The sequence below is a fragment of the Eretmochelys imbricata genome, chromosome 1, assembly GCF_965152235.1.
Source record: "Eretmochelys imbricata isolate rEreImb1 chromosome 1, rEreImb1.hap1, whole genome shotgun sequence".
In the NCBI taxonomy this organism is placed as follows: domain Eukaryota; kingdom Metazoa; phylum Chordata; order Testudines; family Cheloniidae; genus Eretmochelys; species Eretmochelys imbricata.
The window spans coordinates 352570731-352584570 of record NC_135572.1 but is presented as its reverse complement, the minus strand read 5'-3'; the positions used below and the strand labels follow the sequence as shown (position 1 = coordinate 352584570).

The following is a 13840-nucleotide window of genomic DNA, read 5'->3' as shown; positions in this document are numbered from 1 at the left end:
GCAAAATGAGTTGATGGTCCTTAATGATGGTCAGACACCCCACCCTGTCTCCTTAGCACTAGGGGAGTATCTGGAAAGAAGTAAAAAGAAAAGGAGTACTTGTGGCACCTTAGAGACTAACCAATTTATTTGAGCATAAGCTTTCATGAGCCACAGCTCACTTCATCGGATGCATACTGTGGAAAGTGTAGAAGATCTTTTTATACACACAAAGCATGAAAAAATACCTTCCCCCACCCCACTCTCCTGCTGGTAATAGCTTATCTAAAGTGATCACTCTCCTTACAATGTGTATGATAATCAAGGTGGGCCATTTCTAGCACAAATCCAGGTTTTCTCTGAGGGGGCCCCCTTCAGACGTTCTTGTTATACCCTGGATTTGTGGTGATTATCATTAGCGACACAGTTATACAGACATAAATTTGTAGTGTAGACCAAGCATAAGGGCAGGTCTACATCTGAAATGCTGCTTCAGTGCGGTTGCATCGGCAGAGAATTAGTTTGGTGTAACTATACTGCTCCGAGGATAGAATGAGAATTTGAGACTCTGCTGGGTTAGGCCAAATGCAGATAAAACCAAAGCAGTGATAATGATTTGATGAAAGCAACCGGAGTAGCTGGCATGGGTGAGCTTTCTAGCCCTGGTTAAGAGATGGGGGGGATGAGTCTGCTATTTTTGACTCAGACTGTACAGTCTTGGACTTTTAGTAGGTTCATGACTGATTTTTGGAAGATCAAATAGTAGCCTGTGGCGAAGATGATTTTTATTTTTTTTTTTCAGTTTGGGCCTATCTAGAAGTGTGCAAATCTTTCTCTGATGTGAACCTGCTTCCCTTATCCATTTGGGACCATTTAGTCTCAGGGTAATGCAAAATGCAGCAGGCCATTTGAGTGATGTGTGAGGCAGCACTCTGGAAACTGTACTGATTTCTGTTAAGTTCCTGGGTGGAGGTCAGGGTGTTGGCTTTAACCTTAATGTCTTAAGTGCTTTGGGATCCGAATATATGATTCTTTCTCCTTGCCACAGTAGATATTAGAGGAGGCACTTGAGATAGTTCCCTTAAACAAAAGGGAGCTACCAGAGGAGCATCCTTCTTACTGGAACTTGTTTCCCTCCTAACCCAGTTTATTTGTTGATGCTAAGGTGTTAGAGGTTCAAAGTTACAGGAAGATTTATGTGGGGTGTGTGTGTGTCTCTTATGACATGACATAACTTTTTTTTGGTGGGAGTGTGTTAATTGAAAATTTGTAATGAAGACAATTTGAGGAAAATGCATACATTGCTGAATAGAGAAATGAAGAAAATAAAAAACTGTTTGCAAAATTTTGCTTGCTTCTGTAATTGGACATAATACTGTGTTCCTCCAACATATTTTTAAATTGTCAAGTTTAAAGTTAATTTTTTTTTTTTTTTTTTTTTTGCTAATTGTAGTTAATGAAGAAGAACTAAAGAAAAGAGTAGCTGAAGAATTGACATTGGAACAAGCCAGGAGGGAGACTGAATCTCAAAAAAGGTTTGTTTGTAATCAGCTGTAACTATATTTTTTAAATTTATGTAATGCTTTTGATAGGTTACAGTAACTGAGGAGGATTAAGATCTGTTTAATGTAAATATTGAACTACAGTGCCATCAGTAGAAACTCTTAGCAGTCCTTTTACTTATATTGTACGTTTTGGTGTTAAGCATTGTTAAAACAAATTAACTGCTCATATTAAATTTTGATCTAAATTGCTTTGACATCACAAGCCCGACTTGCCTTGTTGGGCCAGTTTCTTCACTTTTTAAACTAAATCTGTAGTCCTAGAAAACACTTTGCTGCATGGAAGTAACTCTAAGAAAAATGCAGAGGTGTGCTATTTAGGTTTGGCCTACACTTAAATTAGGTTGACATAGGTACGTCTGTTTGGGGCGTGGAAAAAACACACTCCTGACCACCACAGTTATGCTGACCTAACCCCCAGTATAGATGCAGCTAAGCCAACGGAAGAATACTTCTATCAACATAAAAAGAAAAGGAGGACTTGTGGCACCTTAGAGACTAACCAATTTATTTGAGCATAAGCTTTCGTGCTCAAATAAATTGGTTAGTCTCTAAGGTGCCACAAGTACTCCTTTTCTTTTTGCGAATACAGACTAACACGGCTGTTACTCTGAAATCTATCAACATAGTTACCATGAGTCAGGGAGGTGGTATCCCTACACTGAGGGAAAACCCCTTCCATTGGTGTAGGCTGCATCTGCGCTATGGGGTTATGCTTGCATAGCTGTGCTGGTATAGCCTCTGGGCATGTCTACATTACAGCTGCTACAGTGGCAGAGCAACAGTGATATAGCTGTGCCGATGCACTGCCATAGTGCAGAAGCTTCCTACGCTGATGGAAGGGGTTTTTCCATCGATGCAGTTAATCCATGTCTCCTGCAGTAGTCAGGTCAATGGAAGAATTCTTCTATCAGCCTAGCCACGTCTACACCAGGGGTTAGGTTGATCTAATTATGGAGCTTAGGGTGTGAATTTTTTCACAGCTCTGAGTGACATAGTTAGGTCTACCTAATTTTTTTTAAATGTAGACCAAGCCTCTTTAGTGTAGACACAGCTTTAGAACTCTTCTACTTGAACAAGAGTAAATTTTGACATCAGGAAAAGTGTTAGTTTCTTGTCCAATGTTTCTGTGTTTTGTTCAGTTCTGGAACTGCTTTAATACTTAGTGCTCGCATACTGCTTTAAAGATGCAAAGTGCTGTACTAACAGCTCAATGGAAAGAAGCTACTTCATGATTTCTTTGTGTCCTTTTAATTTTTATTATCTGTTCCTCACAAATGTTATTTACTATGAGTGGCTGTTTAATGGTTCACAGGGAAAAGAGGTTATGAGGCCTTGGATCCTGAAATTGTTAGGACATATTTTAAATAGTGTATAATAATCCATTAGCAATTATTTTAAAAATATTTGAATTACTAACCAGGTTTTGAAGAATGTCTGTTCTGTCATTGGTGACACATACTCAAGTTAACTAATTCTTTCATGTTCTGGGTGCATCGTATATATTTTCAAACATATGGAACAAAAATCCTAAACCAGGTACTGTCCTTTCCCTTTTGAGTGGGGAGAAAGGCTCATTATGGTAGATTTCTTAAATCATAATTTCATGAGTACTACTAAAATTGTCTGCATATATTTCAATTGTTTCCTGTACAGCACTACATTATTTAATTGGATTAGGTTGACGGAGTATATAATTGGATACTAGAATACAAACGCTCTAAAACATAATCAGTCCCCTTTGATTAAGCAGTAAAGCCAATCAATATGTTAGGGTAAAATCTCTTCTCTTTGAAATATCACAGCTATTTTTAATTTAATTTAGAAATTTTGATTAGTACTTCCATTTAGGATTAACTTATTGCAATTTGTAAACATTTTTACCATGTGGCAATTTTTATTTTGTGGTTCTATTATTTTATGACCTGAGACTTTTTCATTGGTGGATATCCGTGATTCAATTTTCATTTGCCCTGCCTTGGTAAAAAGCAGATTGGCTTTGTCAGACCTTCTTTTCAACATCTGATTTCATGTTTTGCAAAGATCATTGCTGACAGTCATGCCTGAATTTAGCTAGTGATAAAGAATTTTGTTGTCAATGTAAGAAAAATACTATAGGTGATAAGATCTCTCTTAGAACCATAGAATAACAGAGTTGGAAGGGACCGCTGGAGGCCATCTAGTCCAACAGCCTGCCCAGAGCAGGACCAATCCCAACTAAATCATCCCAGCCAGGGCTTTGTCAAGCCTGACCTTTAGAAACTTCTAAGGAAGGGGATTCCACCACCTCCCTAGGTAACGCATTCCAGTGTTTCACCACCCTCCTAGTGAACAAGTTTTTCCTAGTATCCAACCTAAATCTCCCCCACTGCAATTTGAGATCATTACTCCTTGACCTGTCATCTGCTATCAGTGAGAATAGTCTAGATCCATCCTCTTTGGATCCTTTCAGGTAGTTAAAAGCAGCTATCAAATCCCCCCTCATTCTTCTCTTCCATAGACTAAACAATCCCAGTTCCCTCAGCTTCTCCTCATAAGTCAAGTGTTCCAGTCCCCTAATCATTTTTGTTGCCCTTCGCTGGACTGTCTCCAATTTCTCCACATCCTTCTTGTAGTGTGGGGCCCAAAACTGGACACAGGTACTCCAGATGAGGCCTCACCAATGTCGAATAGAGGGGAACGATCAGTCCCTCAATCTGCTGGCAATGCCCCTACTTATGCACTTCTCTTGTCTTAAAATGAGGTGAGGTTTGAAGAGTCTATGATAAGAAAACTCAGCTCTTGGCAGTAATCTTTGAATCTTGTACATAATAATCTTAAGTAAGAAAGAAGCATCAGGTTTTCTTTTCTTCATTTTTTCTTTCTATGCAGTGTGCCAAAGTTATTTAAAATTTTTTCAACAGTGTTCATTTTTTTTTTTAAAGTTGTCTTGCAGTCTTAAAAGGTGCAAATTTTTTCACACTGATCTTGATGTGAGGTCTTGATCAGATACTGTGGGTTACATTCTAGTTGATATTTGCATTTTATGAATATGCTAGAATTACTCTGGCTAATGTAAAGCTATGGGGTTGCAAGTGTTCCACTCTAGATCAGGCTCTGCTGAACCCTACAGACGCTGCTCTATAGGTCCTTCTGTGAATGGCTTTTTGTTGTTTAGGTTCCATATGCAACCAATGTTTAGCCCACGTACTTTATTCATGCTGGGAAGAGTATAGTAATCTATATAGGGAGCAGGGGTGCAAAGGATGTCTCAGCAATAGGGTTGCCAACTTTCTGCTCACACAAAATTGAACACCCTTGCCCTGCCCCTTCTCTGAGGCCCCGCTCCCACTCACTCAGTCCCCTCTCCCTCTGTCGCTCGCTCAGTTTCACCGGGGATGAGGGCTCTGGCTTGGGGTGCGGGCTCTGGGGTGGGGCTAGAGTTGAGGGGTTTGGGGTATGGGAGGTGGCTCCGGGCTCAGGGGCAAAGCTGAGGGGTTAGAGTATGGGAGGGGGCTCCGGGCTGAGGAAGGGAGTTGGGGTGTGGGAGGAGGTATAGGCTCTGGGCTGGGGGTGTGGGTTCCGGGGTGGTCTCAGAAATGAGAGGTTCAGGTGTGGGAGAGGGCTGAGGGCTCTGGGCTGGGGCAGGGGTTTGGGATGTGTGGAGAGGGTGAGGGCTCTGGCTGGGGATGTGGGCTCTGATGTGGGGCTAGGGATGAAGGTTTGGGGTGCAGGAGGGTGCTCCAGGCTGGGAGTGAGGGGTTTGGAGGGTGGTAGGGGGATCAGGGCTGGGGCAGGGGGGTTGGGGCATGGGGGAGGGAGTGAGGGCTCCGGCTGGGGGAGTGGGCTCAGGTGGGGAACCTTTTTTCTGTCACGGGCCATTGACCCACAGAAAAAAATCAATCGTGGGCCACTTACCCGCTGGGGGGGCACGGAAGCTCAGGGGGTTCCCCCCACAATGGGGTGAGCCTGAGCTCGCAGCTCCAGCCCTGCGGGGGGGCACCGTGGGCTGGATGAAATGAACCCTGGGGCTGAATCCTGCCCGGGGGTTCTAGGTTCCACACCTCTGCCCTAGGTAGGTGTAGGAGCTGGAGTGGGGACAAACATACCAGCTGCTTCCCGGGAGCCGCGTGGTGCAGAGGCTAACAGGGAGCCTGCCAGCCATGCTGCACAGCACCCCCAACCGGACAGTCAATGGCCCAGTCAGTGGTGCTGGCTGGAGCCGCCAGGATCCCTTTTTGATCCGACTCAGCAGTGTTCTGAGTCATGATCCATACTTTTTAGTAGAAGCAAAACGTTGACCCCTCTCTTCCTTCTCTGGAACTTCCCACACCAGTCTGCTAAGGCCCCTCCCCAGCCCACCACTACCTTTTTACAGAGTCCATGTAATTTTTCATTAAAATTGAGTTAGAGTGCTGAAGCAAATGATTCACTTTTAAACACTAGTAGCCCAACATGTCCAGAACATATCATAGCAAACCCGCTTACCATGTAATGCTTAAAATGGTTTTCAGCCTTCCAGATGGTTATAAACATGGATGGGGAAGGAATACTTTTGATGGTATCCTTTTTTTTTAATTCAAATGCAAAAATGTAGATAAGATCTTGAAGCTTAGGTTAATTCTGTTTCCCTACACATGCATTAGCACCTATTAGAAGAAAAATGCAACAAAAGTGTTGTTGAAATTTCCTGGGGAGTGATTTACATTGTGCATATGTCAAGGCTTGTACATCTGGAGCTGTGCATTAGAAAGTAAGTTGGTAGTCTTCCCTGAATAACAAAATGCTATGGGGGTATCTACCATGACTGTTCTAGGCCAATTTGGCAGGAACCTAATGGTATACATGTGAGTAGTAAAAAAATATACAGTTGTGATTAACGTCTCACCTGCTCCCTCAATCCGTTTGTCAGAGACTTTGACAGAGAGAAAAATGTCACCAGTTCTGACCCCTAGCCTTTGACATCTTTTTCACAGCTTTTATCTAGAAAAGCCAGTCAGCACATCGAATATCTTTTTTGATGAAATTTGTAGAGAGGTGTGTGCCTGTCAGAATGCTCATGCATCAAAAAATAGCTTTTACATCTTTCACCCCAGTTCTTTACATTAGTGAAGTTAAATGATACCACATTCTATTATTAAAAACTTAGCTGTGCTTGGATTTTTATTTCTTTTGTAAGCAATTTAATTTGAAAACATATTACTTTTTCATTGCTACCTTTTCTTTATAAAAGCACTTAAAGCTGGACTGTATCAGAATGTACATCGAGTTTATGCTTTCATGTCTCTAAATTAGCTTTATAGCTTTTTACACACAATAGCATGTGAAACATAGCTGTGTTTTTATTCCTCTTTCAAAAAAAGTCTGCTTTCTTCAACCTTATTCTCATAGTAAAAATGCTATTAAACATAAAGATGCTTCGAAGCATCTGAAAGGTGTAATTGTTTGAGCTGAGATATCTAATAAAAAAGGAATGTGCTGATTATCTAAGTGCATGTGTTCACTGTATATGGCTACTTCCTGATCTCATTATAGGATGTCTTCTGCTGTCTTCAAAGATCAAAGTGCAAAGGAAAGAAATGACTTGATTACACAGAAGTACTAGTGGCTTCTAGACTCTGTTCTTCGTTTTACAAATGCAACTTTTAAAATATTCTCTTCTAGTTTTGGTTATTGAGGGGTACTTCACATTCATTATTAGTTAAAAGTGGAAAAACAACATCTAATAAGTTTTACATCACTTTCAATTAAAAATAAAATTGAAGTTGAAATTAATTATGTCCATGTTTAACTTTACACATTGAGTTCAAATGGACTCCTCACATATGTGAGCATGTGTTTAAGGATTTGCAGGATTGGGCTTCTCATGACCTCAGGTTTCCTGTGACCTTGGCTTTGGTTACCTGCTGCCACCCCTAAACTTCTCACTTCGAAATTTTGCTTTGGAACTCCCCCTCTTTCTGCTTCTTTGTTATGAGGACCCTGTCCTCAAGTACAGGGATCCCCTGATAGGGACAGTGGGTGTTCTTTGAAGCCTGCTGCAGAAATCACTTTTCACCATACCTTCACTCGAGGAAGAATTAACAAAATTTGTAATTTATTACGTAAAATTAAAACCTAGGAGTCCACTTCAGGGCTAATCATCTGGCAGTGCCCACTGTCCTTTTCAAGCCCCAGAAAAGCTTATTTCATACCCCATTTCAGGCTTCTTTTTCATAAACCACTCCAATGTACTCTAATTTGGTGTCCCCGCTACTCTGTTGGCAGCCAGGACCTCTGTCATTCCTGATGGGCCAGTCTCTGGATTCTGGAGAGATGTTTCTTGTCAACTTCAGCAAGCCCAGACCAGACTATCTCCTGCTGGTAATTCTCCATGCTCACTCCTCCAAAGGTCCTCCTCCAACTGCTGACTTTTGAACAAACATTTCCTAACATTTTCCACAGAGCTGAACGCTGTATTTTTGTCAGTGCTCTCATAGCATACATTTCCAAGACTTTAATTTAAAAAGTGTGTTTGTATATTTGTAAAATACAGATCTGTGGCTTTGATACCTTTGCACATGTGTGTTTGGGTGACTGGATATGATGCTGAATCCCATCATCTGTTTCTCTGAGAACATGTCAAGTTAAATCCTGAGCAATATGAGAGGCTAATAGAAATCAGAGATTTTCCATGAGATCACAATTCCCCCAGAGTTGCTTTGGATTCTCTCTCCCCTAGGTTTTTTGTTATTTTCCAAAAGGTGCAAGTTGTTGGGATTTTGAAGATGAACTATGTCACACAATTATCAGTCTTCAGAGCAACCCACGATTATCTCAAGGAAACTTGTAACTAAAAGAATTAACACTATGAGGTGATATTCTGAACCTATTGAACTCAGTGGGAGTTCTGCCACTAACTTCAGTGGACCCAGAATTTCATCCTATGTTTCCATTACCTCTACACTTTTCACCAGACTGTCCTCTGACTTTTCTTAACAATGTTGTAATGAAGCATCTGTACAGATGTTATACTAGAAATTCAGCCACGCATGCTAACAAATTGGATTAATGTGCTAGCTCTACATAGACTGTTCCTCAGTACACCTTTTTAAAAGAAGACAACACTCAGAATGATTTGGGGAAACGGTACACGTTAGCCATGTCTTGTTCAATCATAGAACCTTAAGATACTGCACAGTATGGCCTTAGATACTCCAGTGAGGGACTGAGTTAGCATTAATTATGGGCACTTGTTTTAAATAGCTGAATTGTTTGTTTTTGCCTTTTGTTTTTCCACATTAGAAATGCTTTTCATATAAGGTTTTTTTTGTTTGTTTTTTAAGAGAAGTGATACTGTGACTGTAGTTCAGCTTCAGCGGAGTTTGTATTTACTGTCTTTGAACTATTGTGCAGGCACATCTACTGAGCTACGCAGACTTTGGTTACAGTCATGGGAATTTACAGGTGTTAAATTTGTCACAGCAGGGCTCCGGTATTTTTCATTAAATATAACAGAAGCACATTGAGAAAAGGATAAAGACAGAAAATAATAAAGCAGAGCGTTCACATAGTCTCTTCACCATTTCATATCAGTAACTACATTCCTTATATAGATATTAGAAGCAAATTAGACTTGATGTACTGAAAACTAAGAATAAAAATTAGTGTAAAGAGCTGTACATCTCTTCAAAAAACAAAAATTAAGCATCTGTTAGAACCTTTGCATGTTAATTATTTAGATTGAGTGCATGAAACTTCACAAACAATGAAAAAGCATAGGTCTTTGCCCAGAGTAGCTTACAGCCTCAAATATACATAATTCTGTAAAAGATGACCGAAAAGAGTCGGGTAAGAGGCATGGGAAGATGCAGTTTTACAACAGTAAAAATCAGGAAATGATTGTTTACACACACTGTTTTTCCAAGTTGGTTAAAATGTGTGAACAGTATCTGGTACAGAAGCAAACGTGGAGGTGATGTTAGTGATTTAATTCTTTGTCAAGATACAAAATTGTATAAAACACGTGAATAAAATTTTCAGTGCTTGTGATGGTGAGGGCAGTCCTCCAGATTCCCCCTCAATGGGGGTGGGAGGATGATAGATAAACCTTGCATTTCTAACTTGGCTTGTGTCACTATTCTGATGTTCATATCGGTAATGATGGTAGTTTGAACTTGCTGTTGATGTGCCAGTAAAAGATTTTCATATAATTGGAAATATTTGTCTTGATGGCACAGAAATGGCGTGCATTGTGCCAGATGGTGCCATGGCTCATGAACTTCAGAGATGAGAATCTGCTTCTGGTCAGCAAGATGCACCTGCTCCATTGAGTTCTGCTGAGAAATCTCCACAACTCAGTGGAGCAGTGTGCATGCCTTTGGGAGAGAGTGACAGCATTAAGCTAGCACTAGAGATCACGAAGTAACAAAATTCATATCCGCAATAGAGAGAAATGATATTAAGCTAGATGGGTTTGTTGCCAAGAAACAAACTTTATGTATTATGAAGTCTCAGATTTTCCAACCCTCCAGTGTTCTTCTACTTTCACAGTTTTCCGGCTTATGCTATTACTCAGGCTTGCTATCTACTGCCAGTAGGTGGTATTTGGAACTATCCTTGTTAACAGTGGTGGGTGACTAACTACATAATAACTGTGATAGTTGCTCAGATTGTGCCTTTCATCTGGGTATTTTGGAGCATATGCAAATATTTAATATGCTTCAAGGCACACCTGAGAGGTAGAAGAGTAAACATTCTGAACTTTAGAGATGGGAAAATTGAGGCACAGAAGAGTTAACTGACTTGCTCCAGGGCATACAGAAAGTTCGTGTCAGAACCCTAGAATTTGATTTACAGGTCCGTGGCCTAAATACTGTTGCAAACTCCTCTCCTCCCCCAAGTTGGTGAACATTGAAGGAGGTGCAGGTTTAATATGCAACCTGCACAGCAATTCCAATTCCAATATGGTAGATATCTTGACATTCTGCCCTTGGAAGTAGAATTATTTGTTCATCAGTGTGCTTGGTGCTGTGTAAGACACAGATCCAGTTGCCTCCAAGAGTTTGCAATCTAAAAGGCAGATACAGAAGAAAGTGTATAAAAGGAAATCAAAAGGGGAGAATAAGTTAAAATTTTTATTATGATATTGATGAACTTGTAGCTGAGGTTTGCTTGTTGTCAGTCAGTTAAATAAATCTGACAGTTCATTGAGAAACAAGGAGGATGAGTGAAAGAAGAGACTTATTGTAAAAGACAAACAGTAATAACTATTGCGTCCAAGTATTTGAAATTTCTTTGCCTTTCAAACAACCTTATTGATCTTGGAAATAGTTCAGTTTAACTAAATTTTATTTGTGCATTTTGTTTGATTATTTCTGTTCTACATGTGTGTATGTCCATGTATTTCATATGTGATTTGGCAAAACATTCATGACGAACGTTAACATTTTAATTGTGTGTGTCTCTGGTATACTTATGGATGGGACACACCACTGTATCCTGAGACACCTTTCTCTCATTCAGTTTCCTACTGAAAGAGCACTGCTTCTGCTGTGCCTGTAAGAAGTGGTTGTTTTTATAATGAAAAAATAAATTGCTAACTTATCCATCCTCTCTGGATTTCTTAGTGACTCTTGGGTTCTCGGTTTCACTGGTAAGGAACTTTTTTTTTTGTTAATTAAATATTTTCCCTTTTTCTGCTGTCGGTTTTTCTCTTCTCCCAAAACAAAACCAGTACTAATTGTCTGAAGCTAGGATTTTACTAAAAGGCTAATGCTTTGTCTGTCTGCTTTTCTGAGTTGGTGAATGGGGAAATGGAGGAAACAATATATCCATGAAATAGTAGTCACTATGTAAATTTACACTATGTAAAGACCACTATGTAAATTGTTCCATGAGAGCTTGTATTGATCTGAATTTTGGCATCTTGTTGGCTGGGACTGTGGGCTGTCTTCGTGCATGGATCCGCCCTCTGCTATTAGCTATGTGTACTAATCGTAGCCATAGTGATCAGAGTGAGGATCGTGGACAGTGTTCTCAGCTGATGTAAATTAGCATAGCGCCATTGAAGTCAAGTATGTTCTCTGCTAGTCTGTTGTGAGAACTGGCTAGTAGGGCTTGTTCCTCCCAATCACATGAGAGGAACAGAAGAGGAACATGAGAACATCCATACTTGGTCAGATCAGTGGTCCATGTAGCTCAGTATCCTGTCTTCCATTAGTGACGAACACCAGATGCTTCAAAGGGAATGAACAAAACAGAGCAATTCTCAAGTGATCCATGCCCAGTCAGAGGCTTATGGACATCCAGAGTATGGGGTTGCATCCCTGACCATCTTGACTAATAGCCATTGATGGATCTAGCTTCCATTAACTTATCTAATTCTTTTTTTAATGGGTTATAGTTTTGGCCTTTACAATATCCCCTGGCAATGAGTTCCACAGGTGTGGGAATCTCCAAATCTTCTCCCATGAAGACCGATGCAAATAATTCATTTAGCTTTTCTGCAACAGCTTTGTCTTCATTGAGTGGCCCCGCTGGTTGGTTGATTGGCAGGCTTCCTGCTTCTGATGTACTTAACATTTTTTTTGCTGTTAGTTTTTGTGTCTTTTGCTAATTGTTCAAATTCTTTTTTGGCCTGCCTACTTATACTTTCTATGCTCCTTTCTGTTTTCCTCACTAGAATTTGACTTCCCATTTTTAAAGATTGCCTTTTTGCCTCTAATCTCCTCCTTTACTCTGTTTAGCCATGGTGGCATTTTTTTGTTGCTCTTACTTTTTTTTTTTTTTTTTTTTTTCTTTTTTCTTTTCTTCCATTTAGGGTATGCATTTAATTTGAGCCTCTCTTACTCTGAGTGTGTGTGTGTTTAAAGTTTCTATGCGGCTTGCAGACATTTCACTCTTGTGACTGTTCCTTTGCTGTTCCTTTTAATTTCTGTTTTACTAGCTTCCTCATATTTCTGTAGTCCCTCTTTCTGAAGTTAAATGCGGCTATGGTGGGCTTCTTTGGTATTCTCTCCACTGCACCCCCCCCCCCCCCCCCGATGTTACATTTATTTATATTATGGTTGCTATTACCCAGAAGTCCAACTATATTCACCGCTTGGACCAGACCCTGTGCTTCATTTAGGATTAAATCCAGAGTTGCCTCTCACTTTGTGAGTTCCAGGACTAGCTGCTTCAAGAAGCAGTCATTAATTGTGTGTAGAAACTTTACTTCTGCATCCCGTCCTGAGGTGACATGTACCCAGTCTGTATGGGGATAGTTGAAATCCTACATTATTATTGAGTTTTCTGTTTTTGTAGCCTCTAATCTCACTGAGCATTTCATAATCAGCATCATCCTCCTGGTCAGGTGGCTGGTAGTATATTCCTACTGCTATACGCTTATCATTTAACATGGAATTTCCATCCATTGAGATTCTATGGTACAGTTCGATTCATTTAGGATTTTTATTATATTTGACTCCATGCTTTCTTTCACGTATAGAGCCACTCCCCCACCAGCATGACCTACTCTGTCATTCCTATATGTTCCTTTATATTTTGTATCCTGGGAGAGATGGGATTTTTATGAGAAAAGGACAAATTGAGGGGAAGAGGATTCTACAAATCCTAATGCCAGCTCAGGACTTGTACTCCCTAATTAGGTAAAATGTACACTGTTGTAACTTTTTATTTCCTTGTCAACGATGACATATGTGTGCATTTACGTGGATAGCTTTGTAAAAGCTTCAGATAATGTGTATCTGTGTAGTTTGCTGATGTGTAACTGTCTTGGAGGGATGCTGGCAATGACCTTTTTCTGCACGCCTGATTTCTCTTCTGTGCCCCCCACCCCCTTTTTTTTTTTTATGGAGCTTATAAAGTGATGACAGAAAGCACAGAGAAAGGCCTTGTACAACTAAAGGCTATTTTATTGTGTCCTTTTTTAAAGGAGACCCTTTAAAGCAAGTTAATCAGTCAAGACACTGTCATGCACTTGGAAGCTTGAAAATCAGAGCTGCTGTAGATTTGCTCTAGTCAAGTTTGTATTGTCCTGGGTGTTAAAAATATCATCCACAAGTCAAGCACTCAGTTCTTGAGACATTCAAAAATCACTGTCTTTAAATCTTTTCCTCCCTCTAAAAAAATCCCAAAACAGATAAGAAATATGCTCCTATGTTGTTCAGTCGCTCAGCAGTAGTAACTCTGCTCTGAGACTTGCTGGGCACTCTATTCCAAGACCTGAAATGGCTGATTTTTATACATAAACAAGAAAATAAAAAGTATTAATTATATGGAAAGCTGTTGCTTAATATTTTCTGTTATAAAAATTCAGCAATATGCAGAAGTTAACT

General features: G+C 40.1%; 1 protein-coding gene across 4 annotated transcripts in view; it reads left to right on the top strand.

Annotated features, from left to right (window-relative positions):
* Nucleotides 1-13840, top strand: part of CHCHD3 (coiled-coil-helix-coiled-coil-helix domain containing 3) — a 239570-nt gene that overhangs the window by 38444 nt on the left and 187286 nt on the right. For all 4 annotated transcript variants that reach the window (XM_077837108.1, XM_077837097.1, XM_077837128.1 and 1 more), the window contains exon 3: nt 1433-1514. In XM_077837108.1, coding sequence (XP_077693234.1) covers nt 1433-1514 — 82 coding nt within the window. The remainder of the gene's footprint in view (nt 1-1432; nt 1515-13840) is intronic.